The sequence below is a fragment of the Myotis daubentonii genome, chromosome 5 (genome assembly GCF_963259705.1).
Source record: "Myotis daubentonii chromosome 5, mMyoDau2.1, whole genome shotgun sequence".
NCBI lineage: Eukaryota > Metazoa > Chordata > Mammalia > Chiroptera > Vespertilionidae > Myotis > Myotis daubentonii.
This window is the reverse complement of record NC_081844.1, coordinates 47180390-47193957: the sequence shown is the minus strand read 5'-3', so window position 1 is coordinate 47193957 and position 13568 is coordinate 47180390. Positions and strand designations below refer to the sequence as shown.

The 13568-nt window shown below is 36.2% G+C and overlaps 1 protein-coding gene across 1 annotated transcript in view; it reads right to left on the bottom strand.

Annotated features, from left to right (window-relative positions):
* Positions 1-13241, bottom strand: part of RXFP1 (relaxin family peptide receptor 1) — a 46172-nt gene extending 32931 nt beyond the window's left edge. Inside the window, exons 1-4 of the mRNA XM_059697721.1 lie at positions 13131-13241; positions 7788-7893; positions 3437-3508; positions 571-642 (exon numbers count right to left, since the gene is read on the bottom strand). Coding sequence (XP_059553704.1) covers positions 571-642; positions 3437-3508; positions 7788-7893; positions 13131-13203 — 323 coding nt within the window. The 5' untranslated portion in view covers positions 13204-13241. The remainder of the gene's footprint in view (positions 1-570; positions 643-3436; positions 3509-7787; positions 7894-13130) is intronic.
* Between the last annotated feature and the right edge of the window lie 327 nt (positions 13242-13568).

Genomic DNA, 13568 nt, shown 5'->3' with positions numbered 1-13568 from the left:
CCTTGAAGGCAGGAGAGGCTCCCACCACCACTGCTGTGCTTGCTCACCAGCAATGCACCCAGCTTCTGGCTGAGTGGTGCTCCCCCTGTGGGAGTGCACTGACCACCAGAGGGCAGTCCTGCTTTGAGTGTCTGCCCCTGGTGGTCAGTGTGGGTCATAGCGACCAGTCATTCTGCCGTTTGGTAGATTTGCATATTAGGGTTTTATTATATAGGATAGATCTTGTTATATGCCTGGCACAGTGTGCCTAATTCTTTCTATAAATTTTCTCATTTGTTCCTCACAACAACCTTAAGGTAGGTACTGTTATAATTTATATTTATAGGAGAGGCAACTGATTCTTAGAAAGGAAAAAAAAATTGCTAAACTTCACACACTTAAGTGAGTGATGAAGTCAGGACTTGAAAGCCTGTATGACTCAGAATCCCATGCACTTAGCTGCAATGCTATGTGCCCCTTCAGCTCTTTGCACATCTCCTTGGCATTGTTGTGGGCAGGAGGGCTGGTATGGACTGGGATAGGACAGGCTGACAAACCACTGTGGAACAGGCAAATTTAATTGGTACTTACAGTTTAATGAGATTGTACAGTCCTCTGAAAGAATGCTTGGATATGGATCTAATCTTATTGTCTTGCAGGAACCTGTGAAAATGATTATTAAAAGGAAAACATAATGATAATGTATCTATAGTCATTCATTAATTGTAACAAGTATGCTATAATAATAGAAGATGATAATAATTGGGGAAACTGGGTGAGGGGTATGTGGGTACCCTCTGTATTATCTTCATGGTTTTTCTGTAAACCTAAAACTGTTCTAAGATTAAAAATAAATAAATGGAAAACAATGAAACTGACTTTCAGTTTTGCAAGATGAAAAGAATTCTGTGGCTAGATGGTGGTGATGGTAACACAATGAATTGATGTACTTATGCCTCTAAAACTACACTTAAAAATGGTTAAGAGGGTACATTTATGTCATATGTATTTTACCACAATTAAAATTTTTTTAATTATAAAAGGTATATATAATGAAATAATTTAGTGAAGGTGGACATAATGTAACTTTGTTTTGCTATTTTAAATTCATGCATGATTAGGCTAGTTTTTAGTTTAGAAATACCAGTTGTAAAGGTAAAAAAGGTAATAGCTAAAATTTAATATTTGAATTTTCTAGGAATGAATAAGTGCACAGTAAGGCACTTATTAATAAAACAGGCTCAGAAGTCAGACTTTTTAGCATTTCCTGCTATAATTTTTCAAACTTGTTGGTATTTGACATAGTGCTGGCAAACATACAAGTATGTGACATCTTTAAGGCCCCCCAGAAATATTCCATGTTAATCACAAATCTGCTAAGCAAGTTGACTTTAATCTTATTAATTTGACACCCAAAGTCTTGCCCCCCCCCACACACAAAAAATGTTGGAGGAATCTTATGAGGAATATACACAACAAAGAGAAAAATGAAAATGAAAAGAATCAGGACTAAAAGAATATAAATTAGATAGGAATATCAGGACAAGAAGGCAGGCTTACATAGTTAATAACTAAAATCACACTGATAGTTTGACCCTGAGGCAGCTGGAGGTCAAAGGAAATAGGTCCCAGGCACAAGCAATTGCATCATATTCACCAGAGAAGCTTTGTGCTTCTATGGCCCAGGTGGTGGGGATGACCAAGGAAGGCCTCCAAGCCTGAGTTCTTGCTCTGAGAGCTGTCCTTTAGGGTAGTCTGAGTATACATATAAATTTTATAAATTTTAGGAATGATAAATGAGAAACCAATATGAAGTTAATTAGAAATTTTGACTAAAAGAGATCCCCTATTTCTGCAACATGCAAGAAATCCTAACTTTGATTATAAAATGTTATTATTAAATTTATTATGCATAGCAATTCACAGATCATGTGGCCCAATCGCACAGTAGGTAATGCATCTTTCTCACTAATACAAAGACTTTAACATTTACTAGTATTTATTTATTTCTCACTATTGTAATGAGCAAGCAATGTATATTTTCTGGAGGCTGAGCCAAGCTATACATCTGATAACCAATTAGAATTTTTTTTAAATTAGGCTATTTTGATTTTTTATTATTTGGAACAAAGTGGCTGTTCACGAATTAATTTAATGTTCATTGTTTAAAAATCCTAAACTACTGTGTTATATAAACCTGAATTTTGCTATTTAAATTTGAAGTCCTAACTTCTTTTAAACATGTGGACATAAGGTGGTGCTACAGATCAGGAAAACTCTTCATATTACAGAAATCAGAATATAGCATAAAGAAATATCATCTTGAAATTTTTGTATCAGGCGTAATCTTGACAAGTTCTTTTTTTGTTGATTGATAAATGCCCCAGAATAAAATTCTAAAAAGTAATTTTTATTGGAATTTCTATTTTCAAATATGAAATATACTTTTTTTTGCAGATTATCTGGGTTTTAAGAACATTTCATTGAAAAGGATTAATTTTGCTTCTTCTGATTGTGCTTTATTTCTGTCTGCTATTTTAAAGAAAAATGCACACATATACAGCATATATATGTATGTATACACACACATACATATAATTGATTTCAGAGAGGAAGGGAGAGGGAGAGAGAGATAGAAACATCAATGATAAAAGAGAATCATTGACCCAGCCTGTGTAGCTCAGTGGTTGAGATGATCTATGAATCTGGAGGTCACTGTTCCATTCCCTATCAGGGCACATGCCCGGGTTTTGGGCTCCATCCCCAGGTTTGGGGCTTCATCCCCAATGTGGGGCATGCAGAAGGTAGCTGATCAATGATTCTCTTTCATCATTGATGTTTCTATCTCTCTCTCCCTCTCCCTTCTTCTCTGAAATCAATAAATATATAAAAGTATATATTTTTAAAAAGAGAATCATTGATCAGCTGCCTCCTGCACGCTCCCACTGGTGATGGAGCCTCCAAGCCCGGGCATGTGCTCTGACTGGGAACTGAACTGTGACCTCCTGGTTCACAGGTAGATGCTCAACCACTGAGCTATGTCAGCTGGGCTATGGGGAAAACTCTTCACTATCTAATCTTGGCTGTAGATGTAGTACAAGTTCTTCACATCTTTCTTTAAGGTGTGTGTTGAGGTGACCCATTGTTAAATAGTGCAGAGAGTGAAACCTCTTGATGGCCCTCATTTTGGCAGAGTAGGGCAGGAAGATTTACAACACACATTCTCTAGTTTCCTTGGGGATAGGTATATAAGATTTTTCTAGAATGGCTTCTAGAGCTACTGAAAAAAAATTATCTGGTAGTCTCCAACTAATAGCTAAATAAGTCCCCAAAGAGGGATTAAGTTTATGCAGTAGCAGTGTTGGTGTTACAGATATGGGAAGAAACAGATATGCCAAAAAATTAATTAATTTTAATACCAATAATTAAATTTTAAAAAATTAAATTTTTTTCTTACAATGACCGAAGATCATGGTACTTCTTGAAGGCATCAGGAGGAAGTTTTCTTATTAAGTTTCTCTGAAGTGACCTGAAATAAAGGTAATTTGGATTCTTACTTGAAGTTTGCTTTTCTTTATTTTTAAGCCATAACAATATGGATAATTATAAACTTTATTTACTTTAGCAGCAGCTTTCAGGAAATACTTTGTTTCATGATGCTATGCTCATATTCATAGCATCATTTAAACATGGTCTAATGGTTGATTTTGTATTAATTAAATATATTCTCTTTTCTTAAATTAGATTACAGCACTATAAATTTGACATACAAATTAAAGATAATAAAACTGAGAAAACAATTTTTAGTTATGTTCTCCTTTTCTACTTTTATTTAACAAACATTAGAAAACATCTCAGTTTTTGCATGATAATAAAAATAGTGTTTCTTTTTAAAACACATTCAAGGACTTAAATAACTTTATATTCTGCAGTATTTCATTGCTCAAATTCCACTACCTTTACTTTCTTTTAAAATTAGTTGTGAAGAAAACTGACAATTGGTACATACAATTGAACCATCTTTATTTAATAAGTGGTGCATTTCAATGTCTAATAAATCATATGGAAAGCTTTTGCCTTGCATCACAATTTGAAAAGCAGCTTGACACAGACCAGGTCCTCCACTTTAATTGTGGTTGTGTTGAGAAGGACCTAAACCTTTCATTTCTTTCTGTCTTTCTTTCTTTCTTTTTTTTTTTTTTTTAAAGAAAAGCAATGTAAAGTAGTAGTAACAAAATAAAACAAGCAAAAAACAAACAAAACAAAAAACCCCACAAAAAACAAAAACAAAAAACTCCAAAACAATTGCAGCTGGGATCCTTTACATGAATCATACATAATCTGTCCATGTCAGTCTTTTCTTTAATTTTGAAAAATGGATTACCTCTCATAATATGATGCTATTATTATTATTACTAGCCCTGGAGGCCCGGTGCACAATATACTTAAAAGAGACACAAGGGAGGTCCCCTCAGAGAACCCAAGAGGAAGAGGTTAATTGCATTTGGTCTGGCCCTGCCAAGGCATTAGTGGTGAGTTAATTAAATGTTTGACCAAATATAGCAGGCTAAATTTTTAAACTGATAATTTTGTGTGGCCTGCAAATGATGCTACAAATATCCAAATGACCCTTGGGAGAAAACAGGTTTCCTTCAAGGGAAGGGAGGATCATTTACCTAGTAAGATCTCTTAAATAATGTTTCTTAGAACATTTGAGTTTTTATTAATGGTGCCTAGAATTTATAGGCTGTTTTTTCCTAAATGATGTCAAATATTTTCACAAATAGCATTCTCTATATTTTCACAGGGCCCCATTGAAATGCAAAGAGGTAGGTGTTATTATTCACACCTAGTAGAACAAACCCAAATACTTTTAATGTAATAGATTTTTGTATTTTAAAATTAAAATTCCAAGATTGACTCTTCACAAAGTGAAGTATGTGAATGAAAGAGAGCAACTGCTGGCTTTATTATTATTGTTAGAGCTACCTCTAGTTTTTATAAAGGAAGTTCTTATTGGATGATATCATTTTAATGATTAAATTCCAGGACCTTAATGTCAACTTTCATAGAGTTAATATTTAGCAAGTTAGAACAATGCAGAAATAAACATCCTATACAATAAAAGGCTAATATGCAAATTGACCGAACAGCAGAACAACCAGTCTCTATGACGCACACTGACCACCAGAGGGCAGACACTTAATGCAGGAGTTGCTCCCTGGTGGTCAGTGCGTTCCCACAGGGGGAGCGCTGCTCATCCAGAAGCTGGGCTCATGGCTGGCGAGCACAGTGGTGGTGGCAGGAGCCTCTCCCGCCTCTGCAGCAGCACTAAGGATGTCCGACTGCTGGCTTAGGCCTGCTCCGGTGGCGGGGTGGGCAGGTGGGGAGTGGGCCTAAGCCATCAGTCAGACATCCACCAAGGGCTCCTGGACTGTGAGAGGGTGCAGGCCAGGCTGAGGGAACCCGAACTCCCACTCCCCCCACCCCTGAGTGCACGAATGTCGTGCACTGGGCCTCTAGTATTTATATATTTGTCTCTTTTGTTCATTAGCATTTATGTGAAATATCTTTAAAAATCCCAACTTCAATAAGCATTACTTGGGTTATTGGCTTCTTTACTACTTTACTTATATATGATTTAGTCCATTTCTGACATTTCTGTATGATAGTTCCAACTTAAAATATGGACTGAGCTCAGTAATAAACTTTGATATTTACTCTCCTAATGTATTTGCTCTAAAGCCTTTTATCTGTGGAATGGAACAAATACTGGGACGAGATGTGGTGCTAAGTCAGTGTTCTGCAGAGAAAAATAGAAATGGACACCCTCAATCAAGCTGCTCAACCCAAAGTGCACGAAAATGCTATTTTTAAAAAACACAAAATAAAATAAAGGGGTACAGGCATAAACTTCTGTGCTTTGTTCTCACATCTCCAAATTCCTGTTGGAAATTTCCACTGCATGACCTGTTAACCTCAAATTGAAAGACACATCTAAAACTGGAGTCCTCCCCTACTTATTGTTACCAGTCTCCCCATCCTTGGATCACTCTATTACTTAGAATAGAAACCTCGCAGTTAGTCATCTTGGGGTCTTCCTTCATCCTCATCTTTCTGTATCCCATCATTTATGATCCCTGTTTTTTCCTTATACCAAGGGTTGACAACTGGTGGCTCATATATCTGCACACATCTCTACGTATATATGTATGTATGTACATATGTATGTGTGATGTATGTATGTGAGAGGGTGCAGGCCGGGCTGAGGGAACCCGAACTCCCCCTCCCCCAACCCCTGAGTGCACGAATGTCGTGCACCGGGCCTCTAGTATTTATATATTTGTACTGAGTCAGAAGAGCTTTTTTTTTTTTTTAATTAAATCAGTATACCTTTAGGTGGGACATGTACTTTCTAGTTAGTCATTGCCTTATCCTCCTCTATTTCTCCAGTGCCCTTCTTCTGTTTCTTGTTTACAAAGATTAGCTGAATTGCTTAAGAATAAAATGAAATTTTATTTGTGGAAAAATAAGATTGGTAGCATCAAGGTATCCTTTGGTTTGCATTTTCTAGTAATTTGATATAAGCATTGGGGTGATACTTTTTTCTTTGAATATAGAATGAAATCATCATACATTATAAAAATCCAGCAGTTCCAGTCAGAATTTAAATCATGGAAACTCTCCATAGGATCTCAGATTTTGGGGGAAGAGATTATTATTATTTTTCTAGTAAGACTAATTACTATAAAAAAGAGCATTGGTGAATTGGGGATAGGAAAGAATGCTTTCCTTAGTTTAGGTGGGAAAGTTGCCTCCTTTGGAAAAGTCTCTGGAGCTTACCCTGCTGGATGCTCTCAGCTTATTGTCAATTTGGGTAAAGTCCCCAGATGACATCACTTGGGTAAACTCCGAGATTCTATTAATTTGATGGTACCACTATCCTCATAGCTATTCCCCACCTCTTATATATACCAAGCATATGATTTGCTGGGTTATGTGGTTTGGGTTAAAACAAGGCAGACCTTGCCAACATTTATAAATTTAAGAATAACTTCTATTTTGCCCTCATATACACAGAGCCATAAGTCACTAAAACATCTGGATGAAAACAAAAACCCTCAGCAAAAATATTGGATTAAAATATCTATTTTTTACTGATTTCTTTTCAAAGTCTCAGACAAATGTGTGTATTTGTGGCGCTGAAGTTTGCTGAATTCAAATTTGTACCGGATCAACAAACCACTTATTATCAAGATTTCTGTTTTACATATATAAGTTTGAGCTACTTTAGAAACAAACCCAATATCAACATCTCCAAATCAAATGTGATTCAGAAGAGTTCAATTTTAAATGTGAAGCTTTGGGAATATTTAATCCCATTTATTTAACTTTTAAAAATTTATATATCAGAGTGTATTAAAATTTATGTTCAATAAACTTTAAAAGAGCTCTTTCAATATGTGTCAAGTAAATACTTGATAAAATAAGAAAGCTCTATAGAAGAGTTTAATTGGCAGCTTTTTTTCTTCAGCAGCACATACAATTGATGGCATCCTTTGTTTAGATGAAATATGGTGACACTATATTGTTATGAGGGACTAACTAAGTTAATACATGGAATAATTTACAATGAGGGTAGCATTTAATAAATGCAAAATAAATATCAGCAACCAGAATTGAGCATGGAGCAAAGACATGGTCTTTGAGTAAAAATGCACTATATCAAGAATGACAAGGCCTTCATTATGACACAGTATTCCAAGGGCTATATTCCGGCTCAGGGAAAGCCATTCTTTTCTACTTACATGGAGGTCACATTTGAAGAAACTGATGGAACAGCTCGTAATTTGGACTCATTACAGTCAAGCTGTAAATCTCGGCAAAGACATTTCACGGGCACAGAACCGACTGCTGAATAAAGAGGAGGAAGTAAGACATGAGGACAGTGAGGGACCAGGAACAGGAGGGTAATGGGAAGTAAGAAAAAGCTATGAAAATTATTGAGTACAAAGTCTATCATGTCTTACCTAAGCAATTTGGTCAGTGCTTTAAATTAAGGTTCCAAAGTTTGCTTTTAACTTGACATTACATGGTGCTAGAACATTAAGATATAAAAATATACAGATTTAAATAGCAGACTGCAATTCTCCTTTATTTTATTTATTTATTTTTTATTGCTTAAAGTATTACAAAGGGTATTACATATGTATCCATTTTATCCCCCCGCCCTAGACAGTCCCCTAGCCTCCCCTATCACCCAGTGTCTTATGTCCATTGGTTATGCTTATATGCATGCATACAAGTCCTTTAGTTGATCTCTTACCCCCCTACCTCCTGCCCCCCAACCCTCCCTGGCCTTCCCGCTGCAGTTTGACAATCTGTTTGAGGCAGCTCTGCCTCTGTATCTATTATTGTTCAAAAGTTTATAATGGTCTCTATTGTCCATGAATGAGTGAGATCATGTGGTATTTTTCCTTTATTGACTGGCTTATTTCACTTAGCATAATGCTCTCCAGTTCCATCCATGACGTTGCAAATGGTAAGAGTTCCTTCCTTTTTACAGCAGCATAGTATTCCATCGTGTAGATGTACCACAGTTTTCTAATCCATTCATCTACTGATGGGCACTTAGGCTGTTTCCAGATCTTAGCTATGGTGAATTGTGCTGCTATGAACATAGGGGTGCATATATCCTTTCTGATTGGTGTTTCTGGTTTCTTGGGATATATTCCTAGAAGTGGGATCACAGGGTCAAATGGGAGTTCCATTTTCAGTTTTTTAAGGAAACTCCATACTGTCTTCCATAGTGGATGCACCAGTCTGCATTCCCACCAGCAGTGCACAAGTGTTCCTTTTTCTCCACATCCTCTCCAGCACTTGTCGTTTGTTGATTTGTTGATGATAGCCAGTCTGACAGGTGTGAGATGGTACCTCATTGCTGTTTTGATTTGCATCTCTCGGATGATTAGTGACTTTGAGCATGTTTTCATATGTCTCTTGGCTTTCTGGATGTCCTCTTTTGAACATTAAGATATAAAAATATACAGATTTAAATAGCAGACTGCAATTCTCCTTTATTTTTTTTTTAATTTTGTAAATGAACAAAATCATTTGCTCTTAGTTAGCTCAGGAGAAAAGCTAGTCTGAGGGTGTTATGATAGTGTGTGATGGCCTTTAATGTCCACATTAAAGATGCTACTTAAGAATAAAGTGTTTACTGACAATATAACCAAATCTTTAATGGAGGACTAAATCATTTTTAACAATCATGCAGGCGGAGAACTAAATGCTGAGATATAGCGTTGGTAGATTTATTTTTTCCTGAAAAATTCAGGAGTTTTTCAAAGGATTTTAAAGTGATCTTTTGGCTTTTGTAGGGATGTAAGAATGTCTAAAATGTCATTTATGGGATTGAATATATTTTTATACAAAGCTATTCTAGTCTTACTAATGGTGTTGGAAAGAGGGAGAATGGGATATATGCCTTTGGTTATCATGTGGGGCTAGAGTGATAGTCTAAAAGATGTGACCCAGTATTTCTAAAGTCTACATGAGACTTGCCGTAATGCGCTTATATAGCTAAAGAGTAAAATGGGATTATTACTAGGTATAATAAATACAGTCTGATCCCTGCCTCTATGACAGTGATGGCGAACCTTTTGAGCTTGACATTTTGAAAAACCCTAACTTAACTCTGGTGCTGTGTCACATATAGAAATTTTTTGATATTTGCAACCATAGTAAAACAAAGATTTATATTTTTGATATTTATTTTATATATTTAAATGCCATTTAACAAAGAAAAATCAACCAAAAAAATGAGTTCGCGTGTCACCTCTGACACGCGTGTCATAGGTTCGCCATCACTGCTCTATGAGGAGTGGATGATTACTGAGAGCAATGAGGAATGCTCCCCTTCTACATTTACTTTGAAGCCCTGAACTGCATAGCAGAGGTTAAGGTTACAGGCTCCAATGTCGACAGAGAACAGGCACAGTAGAACAGGCTGTGTCCAGATGTCCTAGTGGATCAGCGTCTCCGAACTGTTGCCATATTAAGAGAGGAACATGTGTAGCTAAGTCAACCAGCTTCCTCCAAGATTCAGAAGTACAGTGTTTTCTATACAATTACCTATTTTAAAAATGATCACAGCGAACAACATTTTAAAAGATCAGGACAAACAAACTTTCTACGAGAATGTCCTGCTTGCAGGCTTCAGTTGTGACTTTCACAGTAGAGCTTTCAGAGACTAGAACTGTGTCTTCATGGCAGAGCAGAGATTCCCGTGACAAAGCGGGTGGGTGACTGCTCACCAGCACAACTGGCTGCAGCCTTGGAAATAGGAAGGGTTCTCCTTTGCTCAGATACTGGCTGGTGACAGCTGTACTTCCTCTCCTCCCAAATAACTCTGCAGACACCTTTACAAGATCACGAGAGATCAAGATCATAGCTTAGGATTTGTGTTTTTTGTAAACGGAGACTCTGCCAAGAACTTTTAAACAGCTTTATAGTGGTAAGTGACCGCTTTGGTTATGAGTCTCCGAAAACTGATTCTGTCTCTTCACGTAAAAGCCCTTCCAGCATGAGTGTGTTTATGTTGTGGGGAAGGAATGGTGAGGGTTTGGCAGGAAGATGAAGGTCCTGGGAGTGAGAGTAAGAAGGGCAGTGAGATTAGCTTAACTCCAGTGGTTATCAAATGGTTATGCTTTTAGATTATGCTAAAATGCTAATTGAAAATATGATAAAAATGGTTTGAACATGAAATTTCCACTATGTTAAAATAGAAAAGGATGAACAATGTACCAGCTAGTTAGAGAAATTATGGCTGAGTAAAGAATTCTTCCCAAATCTCTGTACTTTCTAAATCCCTCAAATGTAAACTTTATTAATACGTTAGTTAACAGTAGACATATGCTTTTTGTGACACTTTTCTTGAGAGGTACCCTTTATAAATGTGAGCTCCTCACACTCTGTCATTCAGCCAAAAATGATTATAAGCCCTCCTCAGTTTAATTTCCAATAAATCCTTATAACAATCTCATTCAGATAAAGTGGCACAATAGGAACCTTAATTCAAGTATCACGCCCAAATTTTACACTACACTTCCCATCCCATTTTACATTGCGTGCTTTTAAGTTTCAAAAAGATATTTAATTATTACCACCTCTCCTTGAATTGTCTTTAAAAATAATTAAAAACATATATTTGTTCTTTTAAGTACTGATAAAAAAATCACCTCTGTATTTTTGATACATCACTTCTTGTATAGCTCCATTTCTGTTGTGTAATATTACTTGTGACAATTTCTCTCAGAGTTCAGGTTCAGGAAAAAATTAATTTCTCTTGCTCACTTGATCGGTTTTCCTCCCATTTGTTTGTTTTTACTTTAGAAACCAGACTATGAAAGCCATGTAGCCTGTTTTCCCCCTCTTTGACCTAATGACTGCAAAATTCAGAACTAAGCTTTGGATGCAGCTACTGAACTTTTCTCAGCGAAGATTTCCTTATTTTCCTTTTCCATTCCTTTTCCTATTCACCTTTGAACTTTTGTCTTTTATGTTATGTTAATGGTTTAAGTCTGTTAGTAGCCATAGTTTTATTGTGAACTGCCTAAAGCCTTTTGGGAATAGGTGAGATATAAAAAGATCTAATTAAACATTTTTTTATTTATTAAATTTCTTTATTGATTAAGGTATTACATATGTGTCCTTATCCCCCTATTGCCCCACTCCCACCCCACACTCATGCCCTCACCCCCCTGTTGTCTGTGTCCATTGGTTAGGCTTATATGCATGCATACAAGTCCTTTGGTTGATCTCTCCCCCTTACCCTCACCCTCCCCTACCTTCCCTCTGAGGTTTGACGGTCTGATTGATGCTTCTGTCTCTGGATCTTATGAAAAGTATACATAAAACAAAAAGAAAAGAAAAACTATGTTTTGAGAAATGTGGCTTAATCCATTGTTATTTTTTCATTATATTAGCAGTTAAATTATACCTGTTAACTTTTTTCTTTCCCCAAAGCTTTTAGCTTTTCAATGATCTAGTAATTTGGTCTTCATCTTCTGGGAAACAACGTGAGGCCGAGACAGATTGCTGAGTAGCCTGTGAGACTTGCGGGAAGAATGTACACCCCCTTAAACGGGATTGCTAGTAGTTTTTATTAATCTCATTTGAGTAGTAAAGACAGAAATGTTAAAAATTAAGACAAAAGCTATAATTTACAATTTGTGGTAGAACATAAAGGAAACAAAAATAGTAAAGTACCCCTCCCCACAACCCCTGCTTTTTAACTGAGGTTTTTTTGTTTTGTTTTGTTTGTTTAAATGTTTTTATTGATTTCAGAGAGGAAGGGAGAGGGAGAGAGAGATAGAAACATCAATGATGTGAGAGAATCAGCTGCCTCCTGCACACCTTTACTGGGGATTGAGCTCACAACCCAGGCATATGCCCTTAACTGGAATTGAACCTGGGACCCTTCAGTCCACAGGCTTAGGCTCTATCCATTGAGCCAAACCAGCTAGGGCTCAACTGAGATTTTGAAAAGCTAGAATCAAAATTACAATTCCAAGGTGCAAATTTACATTGGCACAATTTATTAGAATAGACTAAATTTATTTAAAAGAATTTATTTATATAGATCTTCCTGATCTAAAATATTAAAGGCTTAATCCTCAAGGTTATACCCTCCCATCCCCCTCTAGTGTTTTTGTAAGTTTTTGATATATCATTAAACATGGGAGGTTATAATTAATAAGGCCTTTTTCTGTAGCTCTAAAGCATGGTTTAGACCTCAGAAGATTTTTCACTTACAAGATTTAAAATCCAAATAGCTTTATGCTCTTCTATTTTCAGTTTCCTTTATATCGGAGTTTATAGTGACTGTAAAAAGGGGACATATAAAATGGCAACCTTGACTGACAGTCATTTTATTTACAACATACCTAGCATGATTTATTACTTTTACAGTTAAGATCCCTGAGTCATTGTTATATAAACTTTTCAAATTAAGACTGCATTTCTAATAGAGTTTGCAATAGGAAAACTATAATTAGCCTTTTTTTTTTTTTAATGTTGGATCCAACTTTGAAAGACATGGTGTCTCATGAACTCATGGAAAAGGAGACTCAACTCCTCTGGTTACTTACAACATTTCGGTGTTTCTGACTCAAAGAGATATGGGAAGGCCGTTCTGTTATAATTGATAAAATTTTTCTCCATTTGCAAGAACCATCCATTGTTGTCCCCTAAAATAAAAATCAGAGAGCAGAAAAGTTCAAGAACACAGAAATATTCTGGTGTGTTGGGGGAAATAGGTTCTCACTTTAAAATTAATGAGTGATTCTCAAACTGAGTGAGATAAACATTTTCTGGGAACTTGTTACAAATGTGAATTTCTGGGCCCCACTTCTATAGATCCTGATGTTATATGTCAGAGATGGGTCTCCTAATCTCCATATTTAATAAATACTGGAGGTGATTCTTTGGACCATACTTTAAGATACAGTACTTTAGATGTACTGAAACATGACACACTGTTCTTGGCATGTTAATTATGATTCCCTCTATCTTCTTTAATATGAAAA